Genomic DNA, 14,524 nt, shown 5'->3' with positions numbered 1-14,524 from the left:
ATCTCAGTGCCCGATAAACACATCCACCATTATTGTAACTCATTATTGTAGTTGCAGACAAATACTGTTCTATAAATAGCCGCAATGGTTTGAGCTTTTTTCAGTAGCAAAGGGTTTGAAAAGAGCTTGTAATGTATTTCTTCTTGTTCCTCTAGAATTTTAATGATACCGCTTGTTTTATGGGTCACTGGCTTAATGTTCTCTACTGGTATTTTTTGACATTTTGAGATTTGCTTTTAGTATATGTAACATTAATCTTAGCTTTAGGTTCTGGGTATTTAAAGGGATGGTTCACCTTTCAGTTAACATTTAGTATGTTATAGAATGAGCAATTCTAAGCAACTTTTCAATTGGTCTTCATTTTTAATATAGTTTTTGAATTATTTTCCTTCTTCTTCGGGCTCTTTCAAATGGGGGTCACTGACCTTATCAAAAAACAAATGCTCTGTAAGGCTACAAAGGGATTGTTATAAGTAATAAAAAGTAGCAGGCCATCTCCAATCCATATATTCAAATCAAAGCATGATTCCTAGGGTAACTTGGACCCTAGCAACCAGTGCAAACTGAAGAGCTGTTGAATAAAAAGCCAAATAACTCAAAAACTACAAATCATAAAAAATAAAAACCAATAGGAAATTGTCTCAGAATTTCACTCTCTGCATCATACTAAATGTTTATTCAAAGGTGAACAACCCCTTTAGAGCGGTGGTTCACATTTAAGTTAACTTGTATATGTTATAAAATGGCAAATTCTGAGCAATTTTCAATTGGTCTTCATTATTTATGTTTTTTAAATTATTTTCCTTCTTCTTCTTACTCCTTCCAGCTATCACATGGGGTGTTACTGACCCCATTTAAAAACAAATGTTCTGTAAGGCTGCAAATGCATTGTTATTGCTACTCATTACTCCTGTTTCTATGCAGGCCATCTCCTCTTCATATTCCAGTCTCTTATTCAAATCAGTGCATGGTTGCTATGGTAATTTGGACCCTAGCAACCAGGTGGCTTGAATTGCAGTCTGGAGAGCTGCTGAATAAAAAAGCGAAATGACTCAAAAACCACGAATAATAAAAAATGAAAACCAATCGCAAATTGTCTCAGAATATCGCTCCAACCCCTTTAAAGGAACAGTTCAGGGTAAAAATAAAAATAGGATAAATAGGCAAAATAAAAAATATTTCTGATATAGTTAGTTAGGCAAAAATGTAATGTATAAAGGCTGGAGTGACTGGATGTCTAACATAATAGCCAAAACACTACTTCCTGATTTTCAGCTCTGAGTTAGTCAGTGACTTATAGGGGGAGCACATGGGACATAAATGTTCAGTGAGTTTGTAATTGATCCTCAGCATTCAGCTCAGATTCAAAAGCAACAGATATGACCCATGTGCCCCCCCTCAAGTCACCGATTGGTTACTGCCTGCTAACCAATAAGTGGAAACCAAAAAACAGGAAGTAGTGTTTTGTTCTGTTATGCTACACATCCAGTTACTCCAGCCTTTATGGATTATATTTTTAAGAAAAAGTAATGTAATTGAAGTATACATAATATGCTATTTCCCTTATTCTCAAATGCTAATGTTTCCATCTCCAAAAAGCTTCACTGGATCAAAAAGCTGAAATACTTCCCTTAGCATAACTGCTTGGCCTCCATATTGCTTCTCACCTCCTCCTCACTTGTTATGCAAGCACACTTCATAGCTGCTACCCATTGACCATTCACATTACAGCCATGTAGGTTGTAATGCTTAGTCCCAAGCCATGGTTACTGCATATGCAGCAATGTAAACATTTGTAGGGGTGGATAGAATAGCAGGGGAGGTTTCTACCTGCTGTGAGGAATGCTGGTATATTAAATTAGGATGCTGGATTCAAACATTGTGACACAAAAGTGTAAGTAACATAGGAAAGCAGCATTTACATTGGCCTTTTGTTATATTTACTTTTCCTGTAACGTAAGTATTCAGCCATATGAAAAGATGTGGCATAAGTTAATGCATGGCTAGGTTCAAACCAGTTGGATTCAGTAAATGTCTTAGCAATGTATGCTGGTTGAGAAAGGCGTTTAGCGAATTTTCAAGTCTAGGGGTTGATTTGCTAATATTGCTACTGAATTGCAGTATTGCAGTAGTTGTCTGTAGCACCTAAAGTTTAACACCTATGTTAGGAAATCAGCCCCTGATATTTAAAAATAGTTTATTGATAAAAAAACAAAACCTTTAACTTTGTATAAGGACTGAGTTACTATAGACTTCAAACTGATTAAAGGTATAATAACACCAAAAAAATGAAATTGTTTTAAAGGAAAGATAATATAATGTAGCACTTCCCTGCACTGGTACAGCACTACTATAGTTTAAGTTAACAAGTTGCTGTGTAGCCATGGGGACAGTTATTCATGCGCAGGACATGCAGTAGATAACCGATATGTTCTAAAGAATCCCATTGTATACTACAGAGCTTATGAACTGTGTATCCTGTTCAGCTTTGAATGGCTGCCCTCGTGGCTACACAGCAGCTTGTTTAAATAAACTAAAGTTGTTTTTCTCAAGCAAACACACCAACTGTACCAGTGCAGGGCAACACTGCATTATATTGTCGTTCCTTTAAAACGCTTTCTTATTTTTGTGTTTCTGTTCCTTTAAGTAAGTAATGAGATCTATTTAGGCCCGTCACAGAATTTCCATTTAACACAATTAGTTATTTCATAAAGTAAACACAAGAAATAACTCAAGTAGCATGAACGAGGAAGAGATTTACGATAAAGAGTAAAGATGCCAAACTGTGGCTTCTGGGCAAGGAAGAACAACAATTTTCCCTTGAGCTACAAGGCACTTTCTTGCAGTTTATATTCATACAGGTGCAGCTCATGATATTTTCTCCAAATCGTGAATAGTGCTTTTAAAATATCTTTTTGATGCCAGAGCTCTTTCCTGGGTTTCTTTAAAGGGTAAAATTATACGACTCAAGATCATTCATATGTAGAAAAATGTGCATAAATACTATGTGGGCTTCCAAAGATAAATAGAAATGTTTTTTACGACCATAAATAATTTTTCAGAAATTCTGGGAGTTGTCACTCTGCTTTTCATGGAATCTGTGTATCGCCCACTATAAAAAGCAGAGGGACTTCAAGTCCCAGAATCCATCACTTTACAATGGAAAAAGGTGAGCGGTGTGTTGAATTACACTGTCGACTTAAGAAGGATTGGTAAATGGTTCCTATAAGACTATCACGGTCCTTTCAATCTGAGGAATCATGTACTTGTGTCTGTGTAAAAAATTAAAAAAAAGTTCAGTGTTTATGCATCTTTTCTATTTCTATAGAAACCCAACTGAATAAAGTCAAGTCAGATAAGGGAGTATGTTTTCCTGTAACACTTCTGTGTCCCTTTCACTTCTGTGTCTTGTTAAATTTCTCCCATCATGATTTATAAGCTATTTGTGATTGGGGCAAATAGAAAACTGTGTTTTGAGTCACATCAAGTGTCTGACTTAATGATTGTTTCCTGTATTGCAGGCCAGTTCTCACTGCCGATAGACAAACGGCAGCTCTATGAATTCGACATCAAAGTTCCACTGCTTGTTCGAGGGCCTGGGATCAAACCTAACCAAATAACTAAAGTAAATAGGAGACCCTTCTGTTGGTGATATTCACTGTTTTTTTAACTCCTTTGCCAGTTAATAGTTAGGTCTCACTGTATTATAGTACAGGTATGGGACCTTTTATCCAGAATGCTTGGGACCTGGGGCTTTCCGGATAATGGGTCTTTCTGTAATTTGGATCTTCACACCTTCAGTCTACTAGAAAATCATGTAAACATTAAATAAACCCAATAGCCTGGTTTTGCATCCAATAAGGATTAATTAAAACAAGTACAAGGTACTGTTTTATTATTACAGAGAAAAGGGGAAATCGTTTTTTAAAAATTTGGATTATTTGATTATAATGGAGTCTATGGGAGATGGCCTTTCTGTAATTTGGAAGTTTCTGGATAACAGGTTTCGGATAACGGATCCCATACCTGTATAGAACTCAAGATTTAAGCAGATTGTTCTTAATTCAGTTTTAAATAAACGGGGCAATGGCACACAATTTTGGGAGCTTTGAGCACAATTTGTTTAGTAGCCCTAAACGTTTGCATTCATAGAGTAGTCATGTAATCAGGAATGTGATGGCATAAAGTAATTGTTGTAAATGAGAACATGCAATCAGCTCTTGTTACTGATGCTCTTGTTACGTAGCAATACGTAGCAATATTTAATCAATACCTGATCATTTTTTACTCTTCCTTTTTAGTCACTGGTTGCAAATATTGATCTAGGCCCAACCATTCTGGACATTGCTGGCTATGACTTGAACAAGACTCAGATGGATGGGATGTCATTCCTTCCACTTATGGCAAGTACAAGTATCAATATATCATTGAATGTAAACTAATTAAGAGAAATGACAATTGTGTTTAGAACCAATAAGCTTCATATCCGTGTGCTTGTGGTTTGTGTCAGAGATACCTGCCTTTGATTGGCAGCAAACAGCCTAACCTTGTATCCTCTCCGACCTTTTTTTAAAAAAACGATTTTTAGATAAGGACATCAAGCCCAAGTAAGCAGTGGCAACATAAACAGAAATGTGGTTAGACATTGTAAACATAATCATCAGCATTTCATTGGTGCAAAAGACTAGGACACCATTTACACAAGCATCGTCAAATGGTATTAAAATGTTCCATTTCTTTTTAAGATAAATAACACTAATGTAAATTGGCGAACAGATATTTTGGTTGAATACCAAGGGGAAGGAAGCAATACATCAGACCCAAACTGCCCAACACTGCGCCCTGGAGTTTCTGTAAGTATACTCTTATGTTCTCTAACCAATTTCATTTGTATTCCACTTGCTTGTTAAAGAGTGTCCAGCATAGCTGGTCATTTTCATTATTCATTTTACTGGAAAGTGCTATGTCTATAATTCAAATCTTTTACAGACTTGACAAAATCTAAACTCAATAATTGACCCATCAGTCCCATCACCTTCATTCCAGTCCTATGAGAAATGGAGGCAGGAGCTCCTGAACATGGATTCACAATACTCTGATGAGAGAGCACACAGTTTATCTTTATTCAAAGGAAGAACTATACCCCCTATATACTTTAGCAACAGAGAGTTTATATCATATTAAGTGGCTTTTTAACAAACTGTAATATTTAAGTAAATAATGCCCTTTTACATTTTTCCCATGAGCCCACATTTTATGATATTCTCTGTGATCACCTGACCAGAAATACTGCAGCTCTAATTCTAACAGGAAGAAGTGTGGAAGCAAAATATAGTACAGTGTCCATAAATTGGCTCATGTGACCTAACATCTATGGTTTGTTTGTGTGCATTGTTGGATCCCAGGGGATGGCCCTTATTTCTTAAAATGACAATTTTCTATTTAGGGTAAGCTAATGGCACATACTACTAAAAAAGTATATTATGATGAAAATATGGAGACCTACATTGTTCGGGGTATAATTTTCATCTAATAGCAAAAACAGACAAATTCAATTTGACATTTCGCTGCTTTTATATTACTACCCAGTGCCTCAACCAGTTCAACGGTTGACTTGTTAACCAAGCACGGGGGAAATGGGAGCTACCTCTTGCTGAGCTGTAAACATTAAGCATTCTTGTGAACCTGTAGCACTTAGATGGAATGTATAATTGTTGCGCTTTATGTATTTTATAGTTCCTGCACCCTCTCCACCCTCCCACGTTCTCCACCATTAATTTCTCATTTTAATTGTTTTATAAAAAAAATGTATTAAAACATTTGGAAAAAAATATATCTATCAGTAGAAGAGACGATGCAACCCAAAGGCCATCATGAATAGGATGAGTGGTGCCTCAATATTTTTTACGTTTGTGACCTTATCATGAACCGTGTTTTGTTTCCTGTGGGTGTAGCATCTGGAATTTTCTTGTTTCCTAGCAATGTTTTCCTGACTGTGTATGTGAAGACTCGTACAACAACACATATGCCTGTGTGAGAACCATTGCAGCTGCCTACGACTTGCAGTACTGTGAGTTTGATGATGCGGAGGTAAGGAACAAGCACGTTAATCATAATGTTCTGTAATTGGGACAAGATATTTATAATATTTATTCATAATATTACATGGGAAAGAAGGTCTGAGCAAATCCTGTGGCACTGCAGAAAACAAGAATTTTATACAAAATATTTTCTGTTTTCGCTTCTGGTTCTGAAGATTGCCTACTGATGTAGGTGTAGCCAAGTGTATCATTGTATAATTATAAAATGACTGCACTGTATTTACATTATTTGGGTCTCTCTCTCATAGGAACTATACTACATTCTGCACTTCTGAGCTGTGTGCTAAAGGGAAGCCATTTCCCTTCCAATTAAATGGCTTCCAGCAGGGATAGTTATCAAAACGCTTACGTGCGATCAACCATAGCTTTATCATTTTGTGATCAATAGTCATAATTTCTTCCACCTTCTACTCACTCATTCCTTTCAAGCACAGATGCCCTGGCCTGATAGCAGCCGGCATTGAATAAATATATTTGAGTTCTGCATTTCATATCTGCAGTTCCTGTATGTACAGCTATACTAACCTTGTGATAATCTCATTTAAATACTGAAATGCAGGTCTTTGTGGAAGTGTATAATATAACCGCAGATCCAAACCAACTAACAAACATAGCAAAAACCATTGACCAGGAGATCCTGGAGAAGATGAACCATCGCCTTATGATGTTACAGTCTTGTTCTGGGCCATCATGTCACACCCCAGGAGTGTTTGATCCAAGGTAAGCTGTTTATGTCAGCTGCTAGAAACCATGCTTTATACAATAGGGGCTCTTCAATCTCATCCACCATTGATGGAACAGGGCAGGGGCTTTTTTTTAGCTTGCACATAGTTGGGCAGATTTCCAAGAGAAAGTTAATGAGGAGTAACTTGTTTATTTCAGAAACGGTTCAAAATTGATTGATTGTAAAAAGTTTCATATTTTCACAAGATTAAGCAGAAATGTAATGTTTGTTTTATTGAAAGTTCCCCTTTATGGATCCTCTGTTGTTTGGTATATTGTTGAGAAACTGCACATATAGGAATCTATATGTCAACCAGTATAAATGCCTGTAAAGATGGCTGCTTTGATATAAAAAAACCTTTTCTTTCGAAAATGCATTTATAGTTATTTGTCAAGCCAGGGCTGTGGGAAATCCGTTTGCACTGGCAGACAGACAGGCGTGTCTAGGTTAAAGGAACAGTAACACCAAAAAAGTAAAGTAATGAAAATGTAATGTGCTGTTGCCCTGTACTGGTAAAACTAATTAGTTTGCTCCAGAAACACTACTATAGTTCATATAAACAAACTGCTGTGTAGCAATGGTGGAAACTGAAAAAAGGCTATATGGCACAGGTTAAATAGTGGATAACGGATAACACCATTATGTTCTACAGAACTTATCTGCTGTGTAACCTGAGCCTTTTCTCCTTTGAATGGCTGCCCCCCATTGCTACACAGCAGCTTATTTATATAAACAATAATAGTTTTTCCGAAGCAAACACAGAAGTTTTACCAGTGCAGGGCAACACTAACTTATTTTCTTTATTACTTTAAAATACTTACCTTTTTTGATGTTAGTGTTCCTTTAATGATTCTCTGATCCCAGAGCTTCTATTTCCTCAGAATGCAAATATTCACCACCTAAAACCTGCCGAGTTTGAGTACAAGTCAATGGCAGAGGTCCGTTGAACAATTTGAATATGTTTATTGCCTTCTTGAAATCCGGAGGAAAACTCGATTTGTACGATTCAAAATTCGATTCTAATTTTCGGGTCAGGACTATTCGATCAAATATTAGACATTCAAATTTTTTCTTGAATAACCTCCCATTAGAGTTGTGAGTATATTCGAATTTATTAGAGTAAAAAAAAAATTCAATATACTCTGGTTTCTCTTCAAATCGAATAAATCTTTCGCCTTTTACTAAAGGTTTCCGTGGAGAGGAACGACCATGAGTTTCGTTCAATTTTTTGAAGCCTGGTTCACATCAGGCTATTGGCAAAGGCAGACAAAAAAAAAGGGGGGAGGGAAAGAAAAAAATTCACATAAATTCAAATTCGACCTTTGATAAATCTGCCCATAAGTGTATTATTTCTATAGGTCTCCTGCTTCCCACTTGTTATACTTTATCAGAAACCTTGCTGATTTAACCATTTACCTATGTTTATTGCCATTTCAAGCAGATTAACAGACAAAAACACTCTTTTAGGTACAGGTTTGAGCCTCGGTTGATGTTTAAGGACCAAGTGGAACAAGGACACACCTTAAGCAGAAAGACTTTGCGGTAACTTGCACGTGACTTAAGAATTCTGCTGGTCCCTGTCTGCTGGTCAGTGTTGGGATGGCAGTGATTGGGATCATTTACTTGCTGGCTGCCTGTGTGAATTGAAACACTTCAGATGTGTTTTTTAAATGACTGGTCCGAACTTCTGGCGTTTGTCTTCTCTCGCTACTGGATTTTTGGAATCTCTTTTTTTAATTTTAAATGCAAATCCTCCCCTCAGATAAAAGAAAATAGCACAATGCCATATTCCGTTTTCTTTTATAGTCATGGAGAAATGTTTTCCACTTTAGTCAGAGGAAGAGAGAGGATAATAGCCAGGCCCTGTGATTATATGCAGCGCTTATACTTTTATAGTTAAATCATAATTCAATTATCAGAAAACTATTTTAGGAGTGTAACATAGAAAATCACCCCAATGTTGCATGATGCAAGTACAACTGGCGCCATTGCTACATGGTGGTAAGTTACTGGGGCAAATTGACTCCAAATTGCAACATATAAATAAAAATGATATCTCCCTCCTCCCCAAGTGACCTCACGTTGCCTTGTAATTAAAGGTTTTAAAAGGAAAGGCCCAATGATTTTTTTTTTACCTTCCTGTAACTCACAGTGCTATCAAGCATCTAAAATATGATGTTAAAGGGATACTGACATTGAATTATATATACAGATATGGGGTCAGTTATCCGGAAACCCATTATCCAGAAAGTTCCAAATAAGGGAAAGGCCGTCTCCCATATACTCCATTATATTCTCATTTATTACATCATAAATTGTGACACTTGTTTTCTGTAATGATTTCTATTTTCCCCTGCCAGCCAAGATTACCAGCAGCAGCTCAGCAAGCCACATCAGTGACTTTCTAAATTGTTACAGTTGAATACATTGGTTGATATATTTTGCGACATCATACTGAGCATGTCATTTATCTGATGCTACTAAGAAATGTATCGCTTTGTAACAAATGAGAAGGTTGGCTGTTTGAGAGGGAAATTCCTTTTTGAAACCTACATTTTAGAAAAACTACAAAATGATTTAGCAAAAGTCATTATTTGTAGTATGCTATTTTTAAAGAATACATATTGTAAAGGTGAACTGCCTCTTAAAAAATACATTATGCAGTGGTAGTAGTGCTTGAAAACAAATCTTTGGACAAGGTCTGCGACTTCAAAAACCATAATTCTTTGTACACTGCAGATGATTTTCAATTTCTATTTTATTGATTCTCTCTCTCTCTCTATATATATATTTTTTTATCCCCTGAACATGTTGTATTTCTATGCATCCTATGAAGTTTGAAGAGATGCAAAGCCATAAAGCTTTAAAGGACAGTACCTAGCAATAATAACATTTTATTGGTACAAAGACATTATGTAGTTGCTGGCCTGCACGGTATCTCTTTCACTGCCTCTATACTCATTGGTATAAAGCAGGGCACTGCTTGTAAGCAATGTTCCAAAAACTTTGGGTTGTCTCCTGTGGGTGTATGGTGGGGAACAAAATAATAGGGTCCAGCCTGAAACATAAATATTTCAGAAACAGCAGGATCACTGATGCAGGAATATTTTATATCTATTAAGCTTGCTATATACTATCTGGGCTTTCAATAAATTCTGTACCCCAGTGAGGGGGTGGAATGGAAAAAGTTTTTATTTTTTTATTTGAATAGATAGATACAGTGTACATTATACTGATTTTGTTTAGTGTGTCCTGCTGCTGTAGGCTCCAGTATATCCTGCCCTGTTGTAGGCCATAAATATGTATTGTATGTCCTGCTCCTCGGAGGCTTGAGGGGAATGTAGATACAGTTACAAAATGAATATAAGTTGGTGTAAAGTTGTTGGCTATCTCCAGTATATACATCAGGTATGTCCCCACATAAGTCACAGAATTACTGAGCATAATGTTATGTTATTGGGATCTGTCCAATCAGTTCTTTAAAAGTCATTTTTTCGGGACATTCCCAAAGAACCTATGGGCTAATATACAGTATATGCTATTAGAGGGTAACTTGGTTTTGAGTATATTATGATTAGAAATGCTGAAGACTGACTATTAAATTGTTTAAGTAATTTCGTTTAACAATATATTGGATATATACAGTTGATATTTCGCTAAAAGAGGTTTTCTTTCTTTCACTACCCCGTTATCTCGTTATAATATATTGAATCATTGATTGCTTTAAACTTGAGGATTGGCTTTGTGGAAGGGAAGATCATATAGTCAGTAAACTATATTCATCTATGTTAAGCTATAATTTACTTTTAATTGTGAGTTTTTGTTATTATTTAATAAAAATGCATATCACCTTAGTTACCATAGACTAGTGGTCCCCAACCAGTGGCTTGTGAACAGCATGTTGCTCTCCAACCCCTTGGATATTGCTCCCAGTGGCCTCAAAGCAGGAGCTTATTTTTGAATTTTTGGCATGAAGGCAAGTTTTTGGTTGGATAAAAACTTGTACTCTCTTGGGGCAGCAATAAACATGTCTGACTGCCCATAGTGCACCATGACTGCTTACTATTATTGTTCAGAATAAGATGGGGGCTGGCAGATGGTGAACATATATAAAAGAGCCTGCAGTATGACTATTTGCCAATTAAAGACTGATCAAGGTGTTAATCCCTGTATAGCCCAGTCATATCTTACCATTCATTGGCACAGGTTGCCTGCAGCAAGCCAGTTGTTTGTATGCTTTTAAATACAGCTAATAACATAACTAGCGTGAATGATTGAAGAGGGCTGGGTTGTGGCTGAATGTGCCAATATCACTTTAATGTGTAACTTTTGGGCAAAACCTCTTATCAACAGATGCACTTTGTATGTATTGGATTGCAAAGCCTCTATTATAGACACTATTGGATATGTGAAAGGGAATTGTGTTGCTTATGGGAGAGCCTGGTGCTATTCTTCAGCTGCAGGATGGGTGGCTGGGCACAGTGCTACCATATAATGGAACTTGGCTGACAACAATGCAATAACCAGATATAAGGGTCATGTATAGATCTATAGCAGTTCCTTTTCATACACCATGCTATTTAGATAAACAATATAATTCCATTTAGATAAACAATATAATCTCTGTGGTAGAGATGCCTAAAGCTGGCCATAGATGTTGAGATTTTTAAAAGATCAGATCCTGATCGTGAGACCACGATCTTCTCAGAACGATCGTACGAATTTATCATCAACTAAAAAGACCAATTTGCCAGGAAAACAAAGGGGAGCTGCCTGCTTGGCCCTGCAAACATAGATACATTGCACTGGGACCGTCAAAGATTTTTTGACCTGGCTGATCAATTTCCTGACAGATGTCGGCAGAAAAATCGTAAGATGTACGAATACCACTAACCGCACGATAATTTCGAAGGAGCTTAAGAAGTCTTAGATGGGGCCCCTGTGTGACGAGTTCCTCTAGAAAATCCTCCAGTAGCCCTACAGTGAGATGAAGCTGCAGCCTAATTTGTGTTTCATACCATGGTTGCCTTTTAAATCTGACCTTTATACAGCCTCCAGAGGAAAGAGTGCACTGGAATATCAGTTAAAGACCCTATCCCCTTTACATTTCCAGCTAAATTATCCTTACTATAGAGGAATGCCCTAGCTAGTTCTGACTTCTGTAATCTCTCAGTACAGGCCCAGGGATTTTCCCTGTGATGAAGTGTGCAATGCAACCTGCTCCAACTGACCATTGGAAATATATCTATGCAAATCCAAAGGGAAAATAAAACTGAAAAAAATTACACATAGCATAATAAGACATGTAGACAGATGTGCAGCAGGACATTAATAAATTGTGGCAACAAAATGATCATTATAAAGTGTAGAAGTACAGTAATGCATTGGAGTCCTTCTCCCAACACTTCTAAAACCCGACCTCCCTATAAGGCACCCAGGTGTGTGTCAGCATACAGGAAGCACCATTGTGCACAACATTTGATTGCACTGATTGCACTAGTAATTTGTAGCTGCTAGAAGTTGAAGTTGTTTTTCCTTTTGAATAATGAATTTTTTGTTTTCATTGAATCTATTGTGAAACCTGCCTTTGTGTGTTTGTGTGTGGCCATTTTTTGTAGAAAGTGCCATTTGACTGACCCTGTTCACTGCTGCACTTTTTCAATAAATGATAATTAACTCTTGTTGTGGACTTTGTTTTTTAGGATATGATGGGAGGAGGGGCTGGAGCAAGGAACCAATTACAACTATGCCCACTCCCAGAATAACCTAGATATTATTTAAGGGGGACATGTTCTGTCTGAAGCAGAATACTTGGAAGGCTGTCTTCTGCTACTTGTGGCCAGGCTAACAATACTCCTGATCTTTCTGTTTACTTGAATGGGAAGTGGCAAGTATTACGCACCCACCATATATGGGCTAAAAAAGGGAAGATTGTGTCATATTTACTGTGATCTTCCTTTCCTAGATAAATTCCATTTCAGTACTCATCCGAAAATACAATGTAAAAAATACAGTCTCTTGAGGCTGAATTATCACATGTGGATTTGCAACTTTTGAGACCTGTTCGTTCACTCACTCTTTCCAAGTGTCGGATAATCTAGAGAGGGCTACAGTTAGGCCCATAAATATATGGACATAGACTTTTTTTCTTCTAATTTTGGTTCTGTACATTACCACAATGAATTTTAAATGAAATGAAAGTTGAACTGCAGACTTTCAGCTTTAATTCAGTGGGTGGAACAAAAAGATTGCGTTAAAAAAAGGCTTTTAGTTCCTCACATTTTTATGCAATCACTTCATTTCAGGGGCTCAAAAGTAACTGGACAATTGACTCAAAGGCTATTTCATGGGCAGGTGTGGGCAATTCCTTCCTTATAGAAGCTCTCTATTCAGGTGACTCAAGCCATTCTTAAGCTGCAAAAACAGAAAAAAAACCTTCTGCCAACTAGCGGACATAGCGGACAAACGGACATAGTATGAAATTTTGTTATGTCACAGTAAACACCACCATTTTTCACGTACATCATTTTTACCTACTACAATTGTATGGGAGAAATATACTGGTAAATTTTCAGAGAATTTGGAAAAATTCACCACATTTCTCTTGCAACAGTATACTTACAATTTGAGATATATGCCTGGTGACTGAGGCATCCACTCCAGAAAACTTAATTGAAAAACCAGAGATGGAGAGGGGCAAGTCAAAACTCCAAGTTTTGGGTTAAATCATTGACTGATTTAACATTACACCATGCACACACTCATACCACCACACACACACAATGCTTTTGGCGAGAGGTTAACTAGGAAGTAGAATTTTGAGTAAAGCACTTTCCTGTACTTAGCATGGCAGTGGGCCAATAAGGGGTCAATCCCCCGCCGGAAGGCAGCACAGGAAGTACAATAAAAGTCCATCCGGGTCCCCCCGCGCCCATCTCAATTCTCCTGTCGAAGTTACCCCCTATACCAGAGGTGCTACTCTCTCCCTCTAAAGCGCTTGGGACAGAGGTCTTTACCTTTTGTGTGTTCCAGGGGAACCCGGCGGGCTTCAGGCCTTTGTTGCCGACGGCACAATCAGCCGCAATGCTGCCTTACTGGAGGTAGCGCATGCGCGATAAGACGCCGAGCGCCCATCCACCTAATGGCGCCTCCGTTATAATGCTCCGGATTTGCGCATGCGCCTTTTCACGCTGTTTCAAAATGACGTGCGCATCACAGGTTAGTCGCTCAGACGAACAGGCTGGCGTTCTTTTCTCTGGCCAGATATTTCAGAGGCTGAGGATTTCTGTGTGCACCTGTACTCTCAATTGGTCCCAGGTGTAAGTGATATAGAGGTTAAAAATGCTGGGAGCCTTTATCTTTTTGAATTTCACCTAATTACTTGACAATGTTATCAGTTTTCCTCCAGACTTTGAATCTTGAGCTGCAGACGCTCCACGGGGAAATCAAAAAATCCTCCAACTGGAGGGAACTGAAGGCCATTCTACTAGCGATCCTGCACTTCCAAAAACATCTCAGGAAAAAATCTATCCTGATCAAATCAGACAACCTAACCACAGTGAGTTACATAAACAACCAGGGAGGAACCAGATCCAAACAACTGTTGCACTTGACCACAACTATTCTCGAATGGGCTCAAAACAACGCGGACAACTTCACAGCCTCCTACATACCAGGGCCATCGAACTCTCAAGTGGAT

At 37.7% G+C, this 14,524-nt stretch overlaps 1 protein-coding gene and 1 non-coding gene across 3 annotated transcripts in view; both read left to right on the top strand.

Moving 5' to 3' along the window:
- Positions 1-12,506, top strand: part of gns.S (glucosamine (N-acetyl)-6-sulfatase S homeolog) — a 34,053-nt gene extending 21,547 nt beyond the window's left edge. Inside the window, 6 exon segments of one of the 2 annotated variants that reach the window (NM_001086792.1) lie at positions 3,522-3,625; positions 4,302-4,403; positions 4,746-4,853; positions 5,980-6,090; positions 6,661-6,821; positions 8,293-12,506. In NM_001086792.1, the coding sequence (NP_001080261.1) occupies positions 3,522-3,625; positions 4,302-4,403; positions 4,746-4,853; positions 5,980-6,090; positions 6,661-6,821; positions 8,293-8,371 (665 nt within the window). In that variant the 3' untranslated portion in view covers positions 8,372-12,506. 2 annotated transcript variants of the gene reach the window in all.
- Positions 7,963-8,077, top strand: LOC121402305. Its single transcript, XR_005966731.1, has one exon. It is a non-coding gene; the product is annotated as a U5 spliceosomal RNA (small nuclear RNA).
- Positions 12,507-14,524: the final 2,018 nt, after the last annotated feature.

This window comes from Xenopus laevis, chromosome 3S, assembly GCF_017654675.1.
Source record: "Xenopus laevis strain J_2021 chromosome 3S, Xenopus_laevis_v10.1, whole genome shotgun sequence".
NCBI classification, from domain to species: Eukaryota; Metazoa; Chordata; class Amphibia; order Anura; family Pipidae; genus Xenopus; species Xenopus laevis.
This window is presented reverse-complemented; position numbering and strand designations above follow the sequence as displayed.